We start from the raw sequence: 17,333 nt of genomic DNA, 5'->3' as shown, positions 1-17,333 counted from the left end.
TCTCAAAAGCTTAAAACCTAACCTTTGCATTTTCCCACTTGTTGCACAAGCAGGATTCTCTCTCTCTCTCTCTCTCTCTCTCTCTCTCTCTCTCTCTCTCTCATAAAGGAATTTTCTCTCAAGAGCTTCAAGCAATTAATAAGTCATTGATTCCTTCTTAAGTAACAATGTCTACAGTAAATCCATCATGTCGTTAGTTTATCCACTGCAGTGGATGGTCGCATGAGACTTTTCAAAACTAAGCTTTGTATATTGTTTTTGTTAAGATTGAGAGAAAAAAGAGAGACAATAAATTCAAGCACAAGATAAAGAATTTATAGTGATCTTTTCCCTCTATTCAAATTGTGAGGCAACAAGCCTTATATATACACAGATCCCTATGGGATTTACAGCCTATTATGTATGATTGTTATATGGCTGTTACAGCCTATTATACAAGACTGTTACATGGCTGTTATAGCCCATTACGCAAGACCATTACATGGCTTTTACAACCCATTATGCAAAACTGTTACGTAGCCGTCACAACCTATTATACAAGACTGCTAATCATGGCTGGTGTAGCCTTATACAGCACTGTTACATGAGTGTTACAGTCACTATACTCCCCCTCAAGCTGGAGCATCTATATAATAGATGCCAAGCTTGTCAAAAGTATCATTTAGCCAAGCTTGAGTAGATGCCTCAGTATATTGAATCTCAGATCGAACAAATAGAGTACATATTGTCTTTGAAACGACCTTTTCTTTAACGAAGTGACTGTCGACTTCAATATGCTTGGTTCATTCATAAAATAAAGCATTTGGAGCAATATCAATTGCCACTTGATTATCACAATGTAGAGGAATAGGAGCTGATATATTAACACCCACCACTTGAAGAAGAGAATGGAGTCAAATTATTTCATATATGGCACTTGCCATTGCTCGATACTCAGCTTATGCAGAAGATCGAGCTACAACATTCAGCTTCTTACACTTCGAGCTAACTAAGTTACCACCCACTATCATAAAGTAGCCATTGGTGGATCATTGATCAAAAGAACACCCAGCCCAATCCGCATCGCGGAAACCTTGTACATCAAGGTGACTATGACTGGTATAAAGTAGTTCTCTCCATGGAGCAAATTTCAATATCGTAAAATGCAATAAACAGCCTCGAAGTGATGGGAAGATGGTGCATGCATAAACTAACTTGCCACACATACAGCATATGTGGCACAAACCTAGTAGCTTGAGCTAGGGTTTTAGCAAAGAAGAAAACGGGGACGATCGCTGTAAAAGCCAAAGACAGAAGAAGGAGCGATTGTTGCTCTAGGGTTTTGAATAAAAGTACATAACATCATCCATTATGCTTGAATACATCCTTTATATAAGAAAACCCTAAACAAAACTTAATCATGGCCATCCATCTAATCTAATCGTGGCCCTTTATTATAAAAGATTTTAAGTGAATAAAGAGACATAAAAGACTTTAGAAATTACAACCTATGCCTCAAAATGAATAAAAATACTCAAGAAATAAATAAAAGACATAAAAGGATAGACTCAATGACAAATTGCCCCTTTTGTGGTTCCTCTTGTGAACTTTAAGCTTATCTCTCTTGTGTAGATACTCGAGAGCAATATTTTGGGCTGCATCAATCACCCTTCCTCAGAAGAATTCGCATTGGATAAAAATATGCGACATGCCAAGTCTTGAGCTGTGAGACACATGTCTCGACTGAGTCAATGCAAATGAGTCCCAAGTCAACTTGGCAAGTTCTAAAACAATGATTCAAAGGAATGGACTGTATGAGTAGCATCATAAAAAACAATGCTAAGGCACCATTTGGACACCCGGTCACTACCTTATCTTTTCCTTCCGTTAAGGGCATTCCAAATATATGCCCCTGACATTATCCTTGTTTTTCATAGATAAAGGCAAAAGAGAATTATTATCTATTTACTTATTTATTTATTTTTATGTTTTATTTGTTTTTTATCATCAAACCCCACATTAGGCAGCTTTTGCTCCTAGGAGGGTTGATTCCTAAAAGGTGCTCTTTATTCAAATCACTTATTCTGGGTCAACTCTAAGGAAGTTTTGGAGCAACAATGATACAAAACAAGTATGACAGAAATGAAAGGACAAGTTAACCTCTACATGCTCAGCAATCTACTTAATGATTCACTTACTTTCATCTGAAATAAGGAATTTCTCCCAAAGAGGACTTAAGTTGGTGCCAACAAATGTCCTGAAAAAGCAAAGTGAGTTCTTAAGGAGAAAATAAACTACGGAGAAAAACAATCCTTTCCAAAAATTTTCCAGAGCAACTATCCTTGAGAAAATAATTTCCAAGATGCATCAACAGATTTAATCAGACTTTCTTAGATTAGTCAAAAACAAAATATAATAGTAGAAGTGAATGTCATAAAGAGCAAACTGTAATCTAGTGTCATTCTACAAATTCTAGGAGATATTTATTTCCACTCCAACACCTTTACATGTTAGTTATGCCTTTGTTTATAGTTAACAATGCTAAGATCATATATATCCTAACCATAATTGTTGGAGGCAGGAACAGGGAAATCTTGCTTACTAGGAGTTTCCTAGTTGGGAGTGCGATGGGGTGCCCATACAATAAACTATAAAACTAAAGAAGTTTTAAAAAATTAAATATTAATTGCAAATTTATTAAAATATTTACATGCAAAGTAATATATAAAATTTTTTCTTTTATGAATGCTAACTTACATATTAGAAATATTTTTCCTTATACTCACAACAAATCTACTCAAACAAAATATGAAAGTAATAACTCATTTACATGAACCTTCTTATATAAGTGCTTCACAATACCAGACTTCAAATATTTTATTTTATATTACATTTTATATGATGACAAAGGATATTATTGCGGTCAAATCGTATGCAACTCCTGCCCTTTCCTTCACATATCCCCCTTCATTTATATTTAATGTAAAAATAATGAAAAAAAAAATGAGGTAGATTGGCGAATAAGTATACAAATATAGAGAGAAAGAGAGAGAGAGAGAGAGAGAGAGAGAGAGAGAGATCATTGTCCCTCTTGTGCACTTTTTTAAAAGATAACAGGTCAAAATCCCAAAACTATTTGTGACATTGTAGGACCTGTCATTCCTTATATTAAATGAGATTTTTGGATCACACCAATCCAAGACCTACCATTCCCTACATTAAATGTGATAATACATCTAAAACTTTCCCTTTATGATTGATATGGATTTAAGAATCTCTTTTCCTTTGAAAAGTTTAAGGAACATAGATTTGAATAATTATTACTTATTATCATCACCATCCAAGCCTTATGTCAACTATTTGGGGTCGGATACAAGAATCTTGTTTCCCCATTCGTCTCTATCAAGGGCCATACCCTCACTTAAATTATAAGTCATCATATCTTATCTCACTTGAACCCATATCCTTTTAGGTATTCTCCTTGCCTTTCTAGAGCCTTCCACTTGAACCAAATCACACGTCCTAAGCGGTGTTCTAGATCAACGCCACACAGGACCAGACCACCTATGTTACTTCCCCTCATCTTATTGACTATTGGAGCTATCCCTAAGCTCTCTCAGATGTATTCATTCCAAATTCTATGCTTTCTTGTATTGCCTCTCATCCATCTCAACATCATTATCTCAGCTACACTCATTCTATAGATATGTGGTTTCTTGACTACCCAATATGTTGTCTTATAGAGCATGGTTAATCTTACAGTCATTCGATAGAACTTCTCCTTCAGTTTCATTGGTATGTGTCGATCACATAAGACTCTAGAAGCACATCTACACTTCGTCAAAGAGGTAAAAAGAAAGGACTGAAGAGAAAAATAAAGATGCAGAATTAAAGAAGGATTTACAAACAAACACAGAACTGACTCTATTTTTTGAAATTTTTTGATATAAAAAGGTTACCTGGAACAACAGGCAATAGTGGGGTAGAAAGCAAATAAGTGAGAAGCTTGACGACGGGGGGATGAGTATTATGCTCAATTGGCAATAGTCTACTGAAATATCCTTTTAAGGGCTGCGACTTGCTAGCCCTCTCGGTCAGATCAACTACCGGAACAGTTAACAATACTAAACGATGTCCCTAACTGGTATTATGCTCAGTTGCTCACAGTAAAAGAGCGCCTCGATATCCCAAGTTTTGTCCGGAAACGGGGTTAGACGAGTCCACCAAAGGACTCTTAGAGCGCGATGACTCTACCGGGTTTGGTTACCCAATTAATTTTGCAAACTGCAAACTCAATTTCTGATTTATTTCATACAAAGGGGCTACATATTTATAATGAAACACGGTGGTTTACTAAACCATGGGGCTAAACCATAGACAAAAAGAAAAATCATACAGTACCCTGGTACATTAGGTACATCCACATGCCACTTATACAGCACCCTGGTACATTAGGTACATCCACATGTCACTCTTATTTATATCCACTTAAAAGTAAATATAAAATCAACAACTACAAAACCAAAATTACCTACACTCGACACTCACTCTTCCACACACTGAAAGGTAAATAGTAAAACCACTCATAAAAAGCAAATCCGCTCTTTATAAAGTAAAACTACTTCAGGAAAACCATGTATGGTTTATATGCGAGATATTTTGAGATGATTTTGGAGACTCCACTGGTGACTCATCTTCAATAATGTCGTTGAATTCTTTATAATGAGTCATACAAAAATGTCCTCCAGCTTAGCAATTCATGCAATTTTTGAAATTTTTGTAGAAGTTGATTAGTAGTTGGACTGCTGTCGGTGGCTTTATGCTGGATGCTTCATGATTATAACGAATTTCGTCTTTATATCTCAGAATAAAACCTTGCTCAATGAAATTAATCCTTTGAAAATATTTGCATAAATCATTTTCCCAATTTGTATATCCTAATAATCTCTGGTAATATGATTAGGATATAGTTGTCTTCTGAAAATTAGCAATATCCTAATCATATTGCCGGAGATTTTATGACAAAATTATTAGGATATACAAATTAGGAAAAGGATATATGCAAATATTTCAAAAGGATTAATTTCATTGAGCAAGGTTTTATTCGGAGATATAAAGATGAAATTCTTTATAATCATAAAGCATCCAGCATAAAGCCACCGACAGTGTATTTACGGGGAAGCTTCTATAAAAATTTCAAAAATTACAAGAATTGCCAAGTCGGAGGACATTTTTGTATGACTCATTACAAACAATTCAGCAACATTATTGAAGATGAGTCACCAAAGGAGTCTCCAGATCATCTCAAAATATCTCGCAAAGAAACCATACATGGTTTTCCTGATGTAGTTTTACTTTATGAAGAGTGGATTTGTTTTTTATGAGTGGTTTTACTATTTACCTTTTTAGTTTGTGGAAGAGTGAGTGACGAGTGGCTGTATACTTGTTTTGCTTTTAAGTGGACGTAAAAATTAAGTGGCATGTCGATGTATTTGATGTACCAGGGTACTGTTTTAAGTGACTCTAGGATCTACCTAATATACAAGGGTACTATATAGTTTTGCCTTCTGTTTATAGTTTAGCCCATGGTTTTGTAAATTATTGTGTGGTAAGTCGGGCTATGTTTCACTATAAATATGTAACCCCTTTGTGAGAAATCAAGTAAAAGTGAAGTTGAGTTTGCAGTTTGCAAATTAATTGGGTAACCAAGCCCAGTAGAGTCATTGTGCACTAATAGTCCTTTAGTGAACTCGTCTAACCCATTCCCAGATGAAACTTGGGATATCGAAGCTCTCTTTTACTGTGAGCGTAATATCAATTTGGGACACCGTGAGGCATTGTTAACTGTTCCAGTAACTGATCTGATCGAACGGGCCAGCAAGTCGCAGCCCTTAAAAGGATATCATGGCAGACTGTTGGCGGTTGAGGACAGTACTCATCCCCCTTCGTCAAGCTTCTCACCTACTTCCTTTCGACCTCCCTATTACCTGCCCAACTAGGTAACCTTATTTATGAAACAAAAAAAAAAGATTTTGTTTCTCTCTACTTCCTTTTGTTCTCTCTCTATGTGTTTTTTTAAGTCTTATTAAAAAAATTCAAAAAATAGAGTCAATTTTGTGTTCTCAGTTCTGTGTTTTTAATTATTGAGTACACTTCGTAGAGTTCTCAGTGTTTCTCTCTTCCTTCCTTACTTCTCTTATCATTGTTTACTTATCTCTTCTCTATCTCTCACTGAGACTCTTTGTAGTTCCCTTTTCTTTCGCATTAAAGCTTGTGGTCCACTTTTCACTTCAACCTTCTCGTATTCCAATTTTTCAAAAGTCATCTTTGTCATTGTAGTCCCCTTTAGACCCCTCTTTAATCTCTCACTAAGGCTTCCCTCTCTCTCAGAGACACCCTTTCTCTACTATCAAAAACTCCTCGAGAGAGAAGTCTCAGTGAAAGACTTAAGAGGGAGTTAAAGGGGACAACAAAGACAAAGATAGCTTTTGATAATGTGAGTACGAAAAGGATGAAGTGAAAAGGGGCCACAAAATTTAATGAGAAAGGAAGAGGGAAGTACAAAGAGTCTCAGTGAGAGAGAGAGAGAAGAAATAAGTAAACAATCAAAAGAGAAATAATAAAGGGAAAGAGAAACACTGAGAACTCTACGAAGTGTACTCACTAATTGGAAACATAGAACTGACTCTATTTTTTGGAATTTTTTAATAAGAACTTAAAAAAACACTGAGAGAATTAGAGAGAAGAAAAGGGAAGCATAGAGAAACAAAATCTTTGTCTTTTTTTTATAACTAAGGTTACCTGCTTGGGTAGGTAACTAGGAGGTAGAAAGCAAATAAGTGAGAAGCTTGACAAAGGGCGATGAGTATTGTGCTCAACTGCCAACAGTCCGAAAGGATATCCTTTTAAGGGCTACGACTTGCTGGCCCTCTCGGTCAGCTCAATTACCGAAACAGTTAGCACCTCACGGTGTCCCTCACTGATATTATGCTTACAGTTAAAGAGAGCTTTAATATCCCGAGTTTCGTCCACTCGCAGTAAAAAAAAGCTTCGATATCCCGAGTTTCGTCTGAGAACGGAGTTAGATGAGTCCACCAATGGACTATTAGAGCGCGATAACTGTATGGGCCTTAGTTGCCCAATCAATTTGCAAACTGCAAACTCAACTTTACTTCTAATTCATTTCACACAAAGGGGTTACATATTTATAGTGAAACGTAACCCGACTTACCACACAATGGTTTACAAAACCATGAGAGAAAAGCAAACCCCTACAGTACCCTGGTACATCAAGTACATTCTCACTTATACAGTACCCTAGTACATCAGGTACTTCCACATGTTACTTATTTTTACATCCACGTAAAAGAAAAAATAAAATCAACACGTACAAAGCCATAATTACATACACTCGTCACTCACTATTCCATACACTAAAAGAGTAAATAGTAAAACCACTCATAAAAAAAAATTCCCCTATTGAAAAGTAAATCAGCATTCAAAAACCTTGGCCGAGCTATCGCTGAACAATTTCTTCTATGATGAAGACACTTTCTTCATTAAATGCTTCTTCAAGTTGTTCAGTTGTCTCTATCAGGGACCAATCTGTTTGGATCTTAGATATTGTGAATATGCTTTGATTTGCATTGATAATTTTGTGGACGTTGTGCAGCCAAATGTCCTTCTTGCTGGTAGGTACAGCAGGGTCTTCCGTATCTCAATTTTATCCCCTTGTTTCTTTTGTAGAACTTGTGTAGGGTTTGAAGTTTCTTCTTTTATGAATTTTTCGAAATTTGGGAATATTGCATTCTTCTACTCCTTCAATGGTGTTGCATACCTTAGATCCTGCTTTAAAGTATGTCCTGGTATTATCTTTGCAACACAACTTTTTAATTTCTCCTCTAACAAATCCCACTACATCAGCCGTTACTAGATTTTGCACTGATAAGTTTTTCATTGAAAGTGTTACAAGCACAAGTTCAAGGATACTAATATGCATTACAAATTACATTATTGTGTAATTCCAACCTGTAGCACTAATTGTTGTAGCTTTTTGAGTATTCTGAAAAATCATCAATGCTTTGGAGCTTTCTTTTTCTCAATAGAACAATATCTGTAGCACATTGTATTGGACATTCAGAAACAAATTCTGAAATTAATTTGGACCCTAATTCAGCGAATCCTGCCATAGAAATGACATTTTGCTTGGCATCATCAAGAATAGTCCACGAATAACCAGCTCTTGCCAATAAGAATCTTGTAGCATATCTAATGGAATCTATGTGTGACCATCTTCTTATGCTGCCGACATACATTCCTCTGTGTATCCAAGAAATGATCGCTTGTTTTGTTTTAGAAGGAGAATGAGTTAATTCATGAATATTTTAAAATTGGAATGTCTTCTCCTATATTTCTGAGACTATATTACTCAGCACTAGCAATTCTCATCATTTTCACTTGGAAAACTGAAGATGATTCTTCCATATACTCAGAATTTTGAAGAAGAAAAGAAAAAAATCTAGGAAAACTGAGAGGCTTGAATTTAAAAGCTTTTGCAGCTTCGTCTTCTTTTTTCTCTTTGTAGCTTTCTTTGTTTTCAAATATTTGCAGGTGATTCTCATGTATTTGCAAAACTTTTTCTTCTTCCTTTTTCGTTTCTTTCATTTCTTTCGCTTTCTTGTCAGCCAATATTTCTAGATTTTTCTTTATTTCTTGAATCTGACTATGGCTGATATATGCTTTTCAGCATATGAGGTCCAATGGATTAAGTAGTTTAACTGGCATACTTCGTCCTTTCGAACTCTGACATAATCAACGTTATGAACCAAGAGGTAGCTCACATCTGCCCTTGAAGTAAGACCTTCAAGATTTTCTAGTTGCTCTCGAGTAGGAGAAGAATAAGCCATTTTCGGAAGCCAATCTCCTCCAATGACTAATGACTGGCTAACATTGCTTTTCACTGTGGTTGTCATGTGACTCTGAGCAATTTGAGCAGCTTCCCTGTTTGGTGAATCTGTAATTTCTCTCACAGAGGGGGTAGTATTGATAACTGGGAGAATGGGGGGTAAAGTATTTCTTTGGCTGATCTGAAATGATTTGTTTATAGGTTTCAAGGTGATGGTGAAGTATTTTACTAGTGTTCTATAGGGGGTTTTGGACAGCATTTTGAAGTTTGGCTTTTTCTTTTGAAATTGATGAGACTCCAAATATTCAAAAATAGCAGGAAAACCGGTTATGAAGATTTCGAAATTTACAGAGGAACCAACTTCAGACACAAAATTTGAAATTTGAGGGAATTTGACATTGTCATCTAATTTTTTTGAACAGGTGACTGCATAACTTGTTAAGTTAAAAATACACCTAGATGCTATAGTAGCATACACAGACCTTGGTAAAAGATTTACTCATTTTACTTCCATACAGACCACGAATGCTTTGGTAATAAACTCATCATTTAGACTCAAAGAAAAGTTTGGAAAAACAATGCAAATATTATCTTTGTCTAAACATCTTCTAAAATGAGATACCAAGGCCATTTCCCACTCTAAATGTCAGATAGCTAAAAGAGAAACTAAATATTCTGCTCCTATATCATAATTGAAGTGTGGATGAACAAGCATATCTATTTGTCCAATATGGACATATTGATATTTCTTACTTTTCCACATTTCAATATCTGATTTTTCAAATAAAGGTAAAAGTACAGGACAAATTCATTTACCTTTGACATGGAGATTAACTTAAGACTGGCGAACCGACATGGAAAATTGAACTCAAACAAAGAAATATTATACAAATCTTGTTTATTAACTTCAGGGAAACTGACATTACCTTGACTGTCTAAGACACTTTCTTTTTCTAAAACATAAGAGTGTAAGGAAACAAAAGATGGTGAATAGGATAGGGATTTTGATTTTTTCGGCGTCATTTTTTATGTTTCAAATGAAGAGTTTCAGGAAGATCTAGATCTTAGCATTTTCATCGGGGAACCTGGATGGCCTGAGTATTTAGGAAGCTCATTTTGCTCAGGATCTTCTTTTAGAAAGCCATTTAGTCATTGAGGATCAGGGGTTTTCTCACCAATTTGAGATACAGACATATGAGGATCAAATTCTTTTTCAAGTTCGCCCTTTTCTTTTATCATTTGTGCATATTCCTCAAATCCTGGAGGGTATTCGAGATATGACTTTGAGCATGAAGCCTTTTTAGAGGAAGAGGAAGACGAGGCTCTTTCATCAAACTTTCTTTTTATCGAGGATGAGCTTACTCAAGATGAACTTTCAGCAGGACTTTCAGCACTCTTTATTTCTTTAGCGGGTAATTTTTTGCAAATGGTTTTAAAAATTGGACAGTAACAATTTTTCAGAGAGTCTTTCATCTCTGATATATACTAATTTATAGTATACATCCTTTCTTTTGAAGTATGGAAATGTTCTTTCCCACTGAACAATTTCATCTATGGGAAAGGGAGCACCTTCCCATTCGATATTCCCCATAGTAGTATCATCAAAATCTTCTTCCTTAAGAGAGCTATCTAGTTGTAGATCTCTTAAGGAATATCGATTTCCTCCTTTATGTGCTACTAAATAAATAGTGAACTTCTTTTGCTCGCTTTCATCATATAAGTCAAATTGAGTGATTACCTCATTGGCAAACATGTAGACTACCGTTTTTAGCAAAACTACTTTTCCACCAAGCTTCACTATAGCAGAAGAGGGAAAACAGGACCGAACCTATGGGCTCTGATACCAGAAAGGGGGCAAACAGGAGTGAACTTGTTTGGCTCGCTTTCATCATATAAGTCAAATTGAGTAATTACCTCATTGCCAAACATGTAGACTGCCATTTATTTATTTTTTAATATAGGCAACAAAATTTATAAAGGTAGCGTAAACATGCTAGCTTACTAGGGTATCCTAATCTCTAGTGGTTCATGTTGGAAGTTTATTTAAGGTTGTCTCTATAGTTACTACTTAGCGCCCTCAATTATCGCTTATATTCTTGTTACTCCTTTGCATGCACTCAGCTACCTAAAAGCACATAAGAATTTCCATTTTCACATATTATAATTATAACTTACAGTTAGTGGTTTTTTCATGACTTGTCTTTGTGTAAAGGGGTATTTAGGCTCTGAAGTACTCTTGAAGCTTTTCACATAAAATAATTTTAAAATAATATTTTTAAAAGATTTTCCAACTGTAGCATGGTTTCTAGGTTCTCCCTAAAGATGCGGCTTTAAAGTACTCATATGGTTTGTATGAACTTCTAGGAAAGTCAAATAGATAAGTAATAGTAGCAGCTTTCAAGAGTGAATATTGCAATGCAATTTCTACTCTTCTAAGATGAAAGTATTTCGAGAAGAAAATATTAGCAGTCGAATGTATAGGTCAACTCAATGTAAAAGCCGAATAGGCAAGAGAGTGACATCTTAAGAACACAACAGTTCAAGAATTACACGAAAATAATAATTTGGATTAGATAACATGGCACTCCTTCATGGAGGACCTTTCAAGAACACAAAACTAATACTGCTTTTAAAATAAGGATGAGGATTCTATTGAGTCAGCCGACTCATATGGACACATGTGGCCCCATTCTAAAATTCATTTTAAAGATGGATTTTTTAACTAATTTTCTTATAGATTCATCATCCAGGCCAAGGTGATCACGAATATGAAAAGAAAAGTAAATCTTTGAAATTAAAAATATATTTTTTTGGCTTTTTTTGGGACACGGTCCATACATTACTTATGTTGCACAACATCCATCTTTAGGATGGACGTTTAACAGTCAGTGGGCCCTTGCATCCACTAACTCACGCTACACTTCTCCTTAAAATAAAGATAAAAGTAAGTGATATTTCAATAAAAAAATATCAGATAATGTGACATTTTCCTCCAAATAAGGAGCCAGGTTCAAACATCGCGTCAAGTTCCTACCCTCCATGCCTTAACCATCTCTATTCAATATCCAAGATGTATGTAGACGATGTGACATTTTCCTCCAAATAAGCAGCTTAAAGGTTCAAACAACATCCCAACTACCTACTTGACATTTTTCTAAATATTGAATATTTTTACCCACAAACATGCACATGCACATGCACATATGCTTGTGTGGTTATGTATCTGCATATACATGGGGTTGTATGCCTATGATGGTAGTCAAGATTTAAAATAGTAAATGATATGTACAAAGAATCAATCTTTGGATTAATTTTAAATTTAATGCTTCACGTTACACAAATATGGTATTACTCCAACAGAATCGAGGAGATTGCATTCAAGACAACTCTCAGCAGCTTTTGAAGGAAGGGACATAGAATCAAGTAAAGGCATAAAAATCACTTATATTTGTAAAAGCTAAACTAGCAAAAGAAATCCAAACTTTTATAGAACGTGACGAATAAGGCACATGTGATATCTACATATACTGCAGAAATGTAGAACTAGAGCTTACTTCGATACAGTGTACTACATCGTGGTCAGTACATTAGAATTTAGATATGCTTTCCATTTCTCTCCCCAACATGGACAAGACTAACAAAACAATGCATTTTGGGACTAGCTTATACTTTTGTACACCCCCTTCTAGCAATAATTCACCACAAACATCCTGCATTATTGTGTGCCTCGTTCATTTAACTAAAAATATGACAAGACGGATGTCATTACCAAACATCTGGGTTGTGGGATATATCTAGCACCCTATATATCTTGTCCAAAAAACATTCGATCTTTTAAATTGAAAACAATAGAATGATGTGAGATGAACCTGTAATCTGTCAAACCCAAGTGAATACATACATTAGAATCGTTCCCCAAATCTTCATCAGTTGTATGCACCAAGTAGCCCCCAAACTGCAAGGAATCAAAAAGCAATATAACAGTTGTTATACCATACAATCATTATTATGTCCCCAATGCACTTGAATCCATCAAAAAGAGAAAGAGAAAATGACATAGGCATGGGATAGTTTAATTTGGGGTTCTTTATAGATTTTAATTAAGTAAACTAAGGTTATATTTTGGGGATTTTTAGGGCATATTTTTAGTAGTCATCTACTTTAGGTTATTATGGTTTAGTAAGTTTTTATTATGTTTTATTGTTCTTGTTTTTAGAGTTGTTATTTCTTATTTTGTTAGGGGTAGAGTCGATCATTCATTTTTAAGTTAATAATGGGTCGCTATGGTTAAATAGAATAGATGGCTAGGATTTCTTAGGAGCTTTCTTTGTTTTTTGAGTTACCTAAATTCTTGTATTCTAAGGGAAGGAGATCCCTCTCAAAAAAGTTGGTTATTTGTCAAGAATCAACCCTAATTTGGGTCAATTGGTCTCAGAGCGGATTCTGATACCTTCAAAAGAGGCACCCCTCTAAGGATTAAATTTGTTGACTCAACTAGTTCAAGCCCTAGTGGAGAAACTAGGAAAACTCATGCCCTTAGCTGAGAGAGTAGATGAGCTCACGCACAAGGTCGCTCAGCTTCAACATAAATGGAATTTGAAGACTAGTGTTTGAGATCAAGGCAATGATGGTGAAGGAAGTGACTTTCATCTTGTTCCTAACCAACCTCCAATGGCCTAGGTTAGTGAAGATTTCAATGACCTAACCCTTCAATTCCTGAGATCAAGCTTCCTGCCCATATGAAAAATCCTATTTCATGCAAGGTGTTGGAATTTGAGGAGAACAGTGTTAATCACAAACCGATAAATGATGAAAGGATGGTTCAAATTAACAAATCTGTATTAATTCCTCCATCTCCATTTTTTATCCATTTTCTTGAGGTATTTTGACAACCATGTATACTTTTAGAGGCAAAAGAGAAGAAGGCAAAAGAAAGATGTAGATTGGATGCAGATCTCATCATAGCCCTCTTCAAAACTCAAGGACGAGTTTTCTCCAACCAGAGGAGATTGACGCAGGCACAAGATAGTTTAATTTGGGTTTTTTTATGGATTTTAATTAAGGGAACTAAGGTCATATTTTGGGGATTTTTAGGGCTTATTTTTAGTAGTCATCTACTTAATGTACTTAGGGTTTCGTAGGTTTTTATTATGTTTTATTGTTCTTTTTATTCTAGTTGTTATTTCTTGTTTTGTTATGGGTAGAGTTAATCATTTATTTTTTTGAAACTCGTTAACTTTGTTAAATAAAAGCAAAAGAATACAAAACCACAAGGTGTGGTAGAAATGGCAACCCACAAAATGGGTGCTCAAAGTACAGGGAGGAGCAGAAGTATAACAACAAACTCAAAAGGAAAATAACATAAGGATTGAAAGGCTACAGCGAGTAGGGTGGCAATAAAGAAGTGCAAAAACCAACAAAAGTGAAGTGGTAAAGTAGAAGGGCGATAGAATAGAGAAGTGGAGAGAGTCCAGAGGAGAGAAAATGTGCCCAAAAAAGGGAAAAGTATTCAACAGAATCCAACACTGAATTCTGAGAGGTCGAAGATGCCCAGTACCAAGATCTATGCCAATTTGGAGAGTTTCAAAACACCTGGTAGTGAGAATTGTGGGGAAGCGAGTTTCTGTGGCTGTAACGGATGAGGATGTGAGGTTAAGAACCTCTTACCGCCTTCCTTCACAAGAAGGCGTCCCTTGCGAAAACCTACGGGAAGATAATAATAGAGAGGGGAGCGTAGGAGGGGATGGGCAACGCAAAGAGACCAGAGAGAAAGACGAAGAGGAGATGTGGTAGAATAGGGCGATGATAGAAAATGGAGAGGGGAGAAGGGGTAAAGCAAAGAGAGTAAAAGAAGAGTAGAGCGAGGGAGAAGGAGAGGAGATGGGTAGAGCATAGAGATGATAGATAGTGGAAGGGGGAGAATGGGTAGAGCAGAGAAAGTGAAAGATGGGAAGAAGAGAAGGGCATTGATACCATAGAGAAATAAAAAGAAGAGGGATGGAGCCCAGAGACTTGAGATAAAATAGAAGGGAGAAGAGAGAGAAAATCCAATCCATTCACTTTCAACTAATCTGCTCTTCTTTTTTTTTCTTCTTTCAGATTTTTTTCCTCAATTTTTTTATTGTATTTTTGCTTTGCTTTTTTTTTTTGGGACGACCTAAGGCAGGGGAGGGAGAAGAGCGATAAAGGAAACGTAGATAAAAGAGGAGGGAGGGGAAGGGGGTTAGCCATAGAGGGACTAGGGATATATAATATAGCGTACATGTAGTGAGAGTAAGAGAGTAGGGGAGGTGTTGCGAGCACTTTTTTTAGCAAGGCCATGAGCTACTGATTTGGCCCCCAAATGAAACATATGAAGGTCACAGGCAGCAGGTCTGTGTGGCAAGAACTCCAATGAGGGCAATGTGCTTCGGTTGGCCATCCGCCATGGAATTGGCACCTCTAAGATGTGAGTGAAAGTCACTGCCGGAAGTCTCTGCAAATGAGGGTGATGAGTTCAAATATGAATACCAATACTGTATTATCAGCCCATGAGATGACATTTCTTGAGTTACACTCCACTTTAACTGCTGAAAAGTGGCAATGAGTACGTATCCTCTTTAAGAAGTCACACTCCACTTTAACCCCTAATCGAGGCGGATGTAGAGGTTAGTGAGAGGAGGCTATACTAGCTAACACGGAGTTGACAGATGGGAATATGCAAAGGCTGGGAGGCTGCTAGCCCAAAAGGAAACAAGAGAGATAACAGAGTCCAAAAGGGAGGATAAAAGTCTGGCACTACCTCTGATAGTTCTAGCATTTATTTCTAACTGCACTGACCATAAAAGAGCTGCAACGGCAATGTGCACAGTTTTCTACCACTCTTATGGAAGGAAGGGGACGGGACGACCAAGAAGATGTCCATTATAGATTGAGGGGCAGCCCATTGGATCCCGAAGAGTTTTAAGAAAGATGAACACAAGGAAAAGGAGGAGCAATGGATGAAGAGGTGGGGAATGGATTCTTCTTCTTGGTGGCATAGAATACATTGGTTGGGTAGGGAGATACCTCGCTTCTTTACCCTAGAGCCAGATCCATAGAAATCCCTGGACCTTATGAAGGATACGGAGGGACCATTGTTTGTTAAGTACGTGGGAAGGGTTCAGGTTGGGAACTAGAGAGGAGAAGAAGGAGGCTACCGTGAAGAAGCCCGAAGGGTTAGGAGACCAAACATAGAGTCTTGTCTGGAGAAAGGGAGCAAATAGGGATCAAGAGTTGAAAGAGGGAATTCAAAACAGATAATTTAATGTCACTGAGATTTCTTCTGAAGATCGGGGTTCAAGATAAAAGACGAGCCGGAACTATGTACACAGTGAGCTATAGAGGCACCTTGGTCAACAACTAAAAGAAAGAGGGTAAACTGTAACTCCCCCCTCTGCCCTCATATATATATATATATATATATATATATGGACGAGACTACAAAACGCCTATGGGTGAAAATGAACAGTATTTTCAACCATAGGCTCGGCTCCATCCAATTTTTTCGGACCGTGTGGATTAAAGACCGTCATGGACTTAGCATGTCTATGGTGGTCCATCACGGACATAGCAAGTCCGTGATGAGATATTTTTCACGCAAATTTGAAGCAAAAAATATAAGGGGACCGCCACAGCTCCCGTAAGTTCGTGACAATTTTTAGGTAAAACCGTCACGGATATAGCATGTCTGTGATGGGGGCGAAACACTGTAGCACTTCGCCTATATGCGTTTTTAAGATTTTTCCTATATATATATAGGGGAAATATCTTTGTCTTACCTCTCTCTCTTGTCTACCAACCTCTCCTCCTCCCATAGTCAATTAACGAAGGGAAAAAAAATGAATTTTTGAGAATAGTTTGGTTCGCTCTCTCTTTATCTTTGTTTCCTCCTGCTCTCTCTCTCTCTCTCTCTCTCTCTCTCTCTCTCTCTCTCTCTCTCTCTCTCTCTCTCTAGCCTATCCCTTATCCTTCCTCGCCAGCCATACCGCTCACTCCGTCTGAGGAATGACTGCCCCTGTCCCAAGCAACTTAGTTTGATGCTGAGGAATGAAGCCCCTCAGGAATGTTATCCACTCACTGTAGCTTACTGCTAAAGTTAGAAGCAACCTCACAGTTCTCACAATGATTTCCTTGGAAGATGGTTGCTTCCCACTCTAAAGCAACCCCTCGGCTTGCCAAACTAAGGCTCCTCGCCTAATAGAGACCCGTCGCTCACCACGATAGCAGCCCCTGCCCCAAAGTCTACACTTCCCACACAGCCTGAGCAGCGACTTAGCTTTTAACTCCAACAGCATACCATTCTCGACATCAAACTCTTGCTATAGCTCTCTTTACTCTTGGATTTCTCTATGCCTTATGCAATGGCATCTCGTCTTCTGGTTACTGAAGAGGAATAGTTTTAATTGTGAAATTTTTTATGGATACTTAA

At 36.9% G+C, this 17,333-nt stretch overlaps 1 protein-coding gene across 7 annotated transcripts in view; it reads right to left on the bottom strand.

The window, feature by feature from the left end:
* NUDT9 (nudix hydrolase homolog 9) overlaps positions 1 to 17,333 on the bottom strand; it is a 37,881-nt gene that overhangs the window by 13,156 nt on the left and 7,392 nt on the right. For 3 of the 7 annotated variants that reach the window (XM_088874603.1, XM_088874607.1, XM_088874602.1), the window contains exon 4: positions 12,786 to 12,839. In XM_088874603.1, coding sequence (XP_088730729.1) covers positions 12,786 to 12,839 — 54 coding nt within the window. Of the gene's footprint in view, positions 1 to 2,177; positions 2,237 to 12,753; positions 12,840 to 17,333 lie in introns of all 7 variants that reach the window. The other 4 variants (XM_011627342.2, XM_088874606.1, XM_088874604.1 and 1 more) reach the window with 2 other exon arrangements.

This window comes from Amborella trichopoda, chromosome 8 (assembly GCF_054954075.1).
Source record: "Amborella trichopoda isolate Santa Cruz 75 chromosome 8, AtrichopodaSantaCruz75HAP2 v2.0, whole genome shotgun sequence".
Taxonomy (NCBI): Eukaryota; Viridiplantae; Streptophyta; class Magnoliopsida; order Amborellales; family Amborellaceae; genus Amborella; species Amborella trichopoda.
The sequence above is the reverse complement of the archived record's forward strand: the minus strand, read 5'-3'. Positions and strand labels throughout refer to the sequence as shown.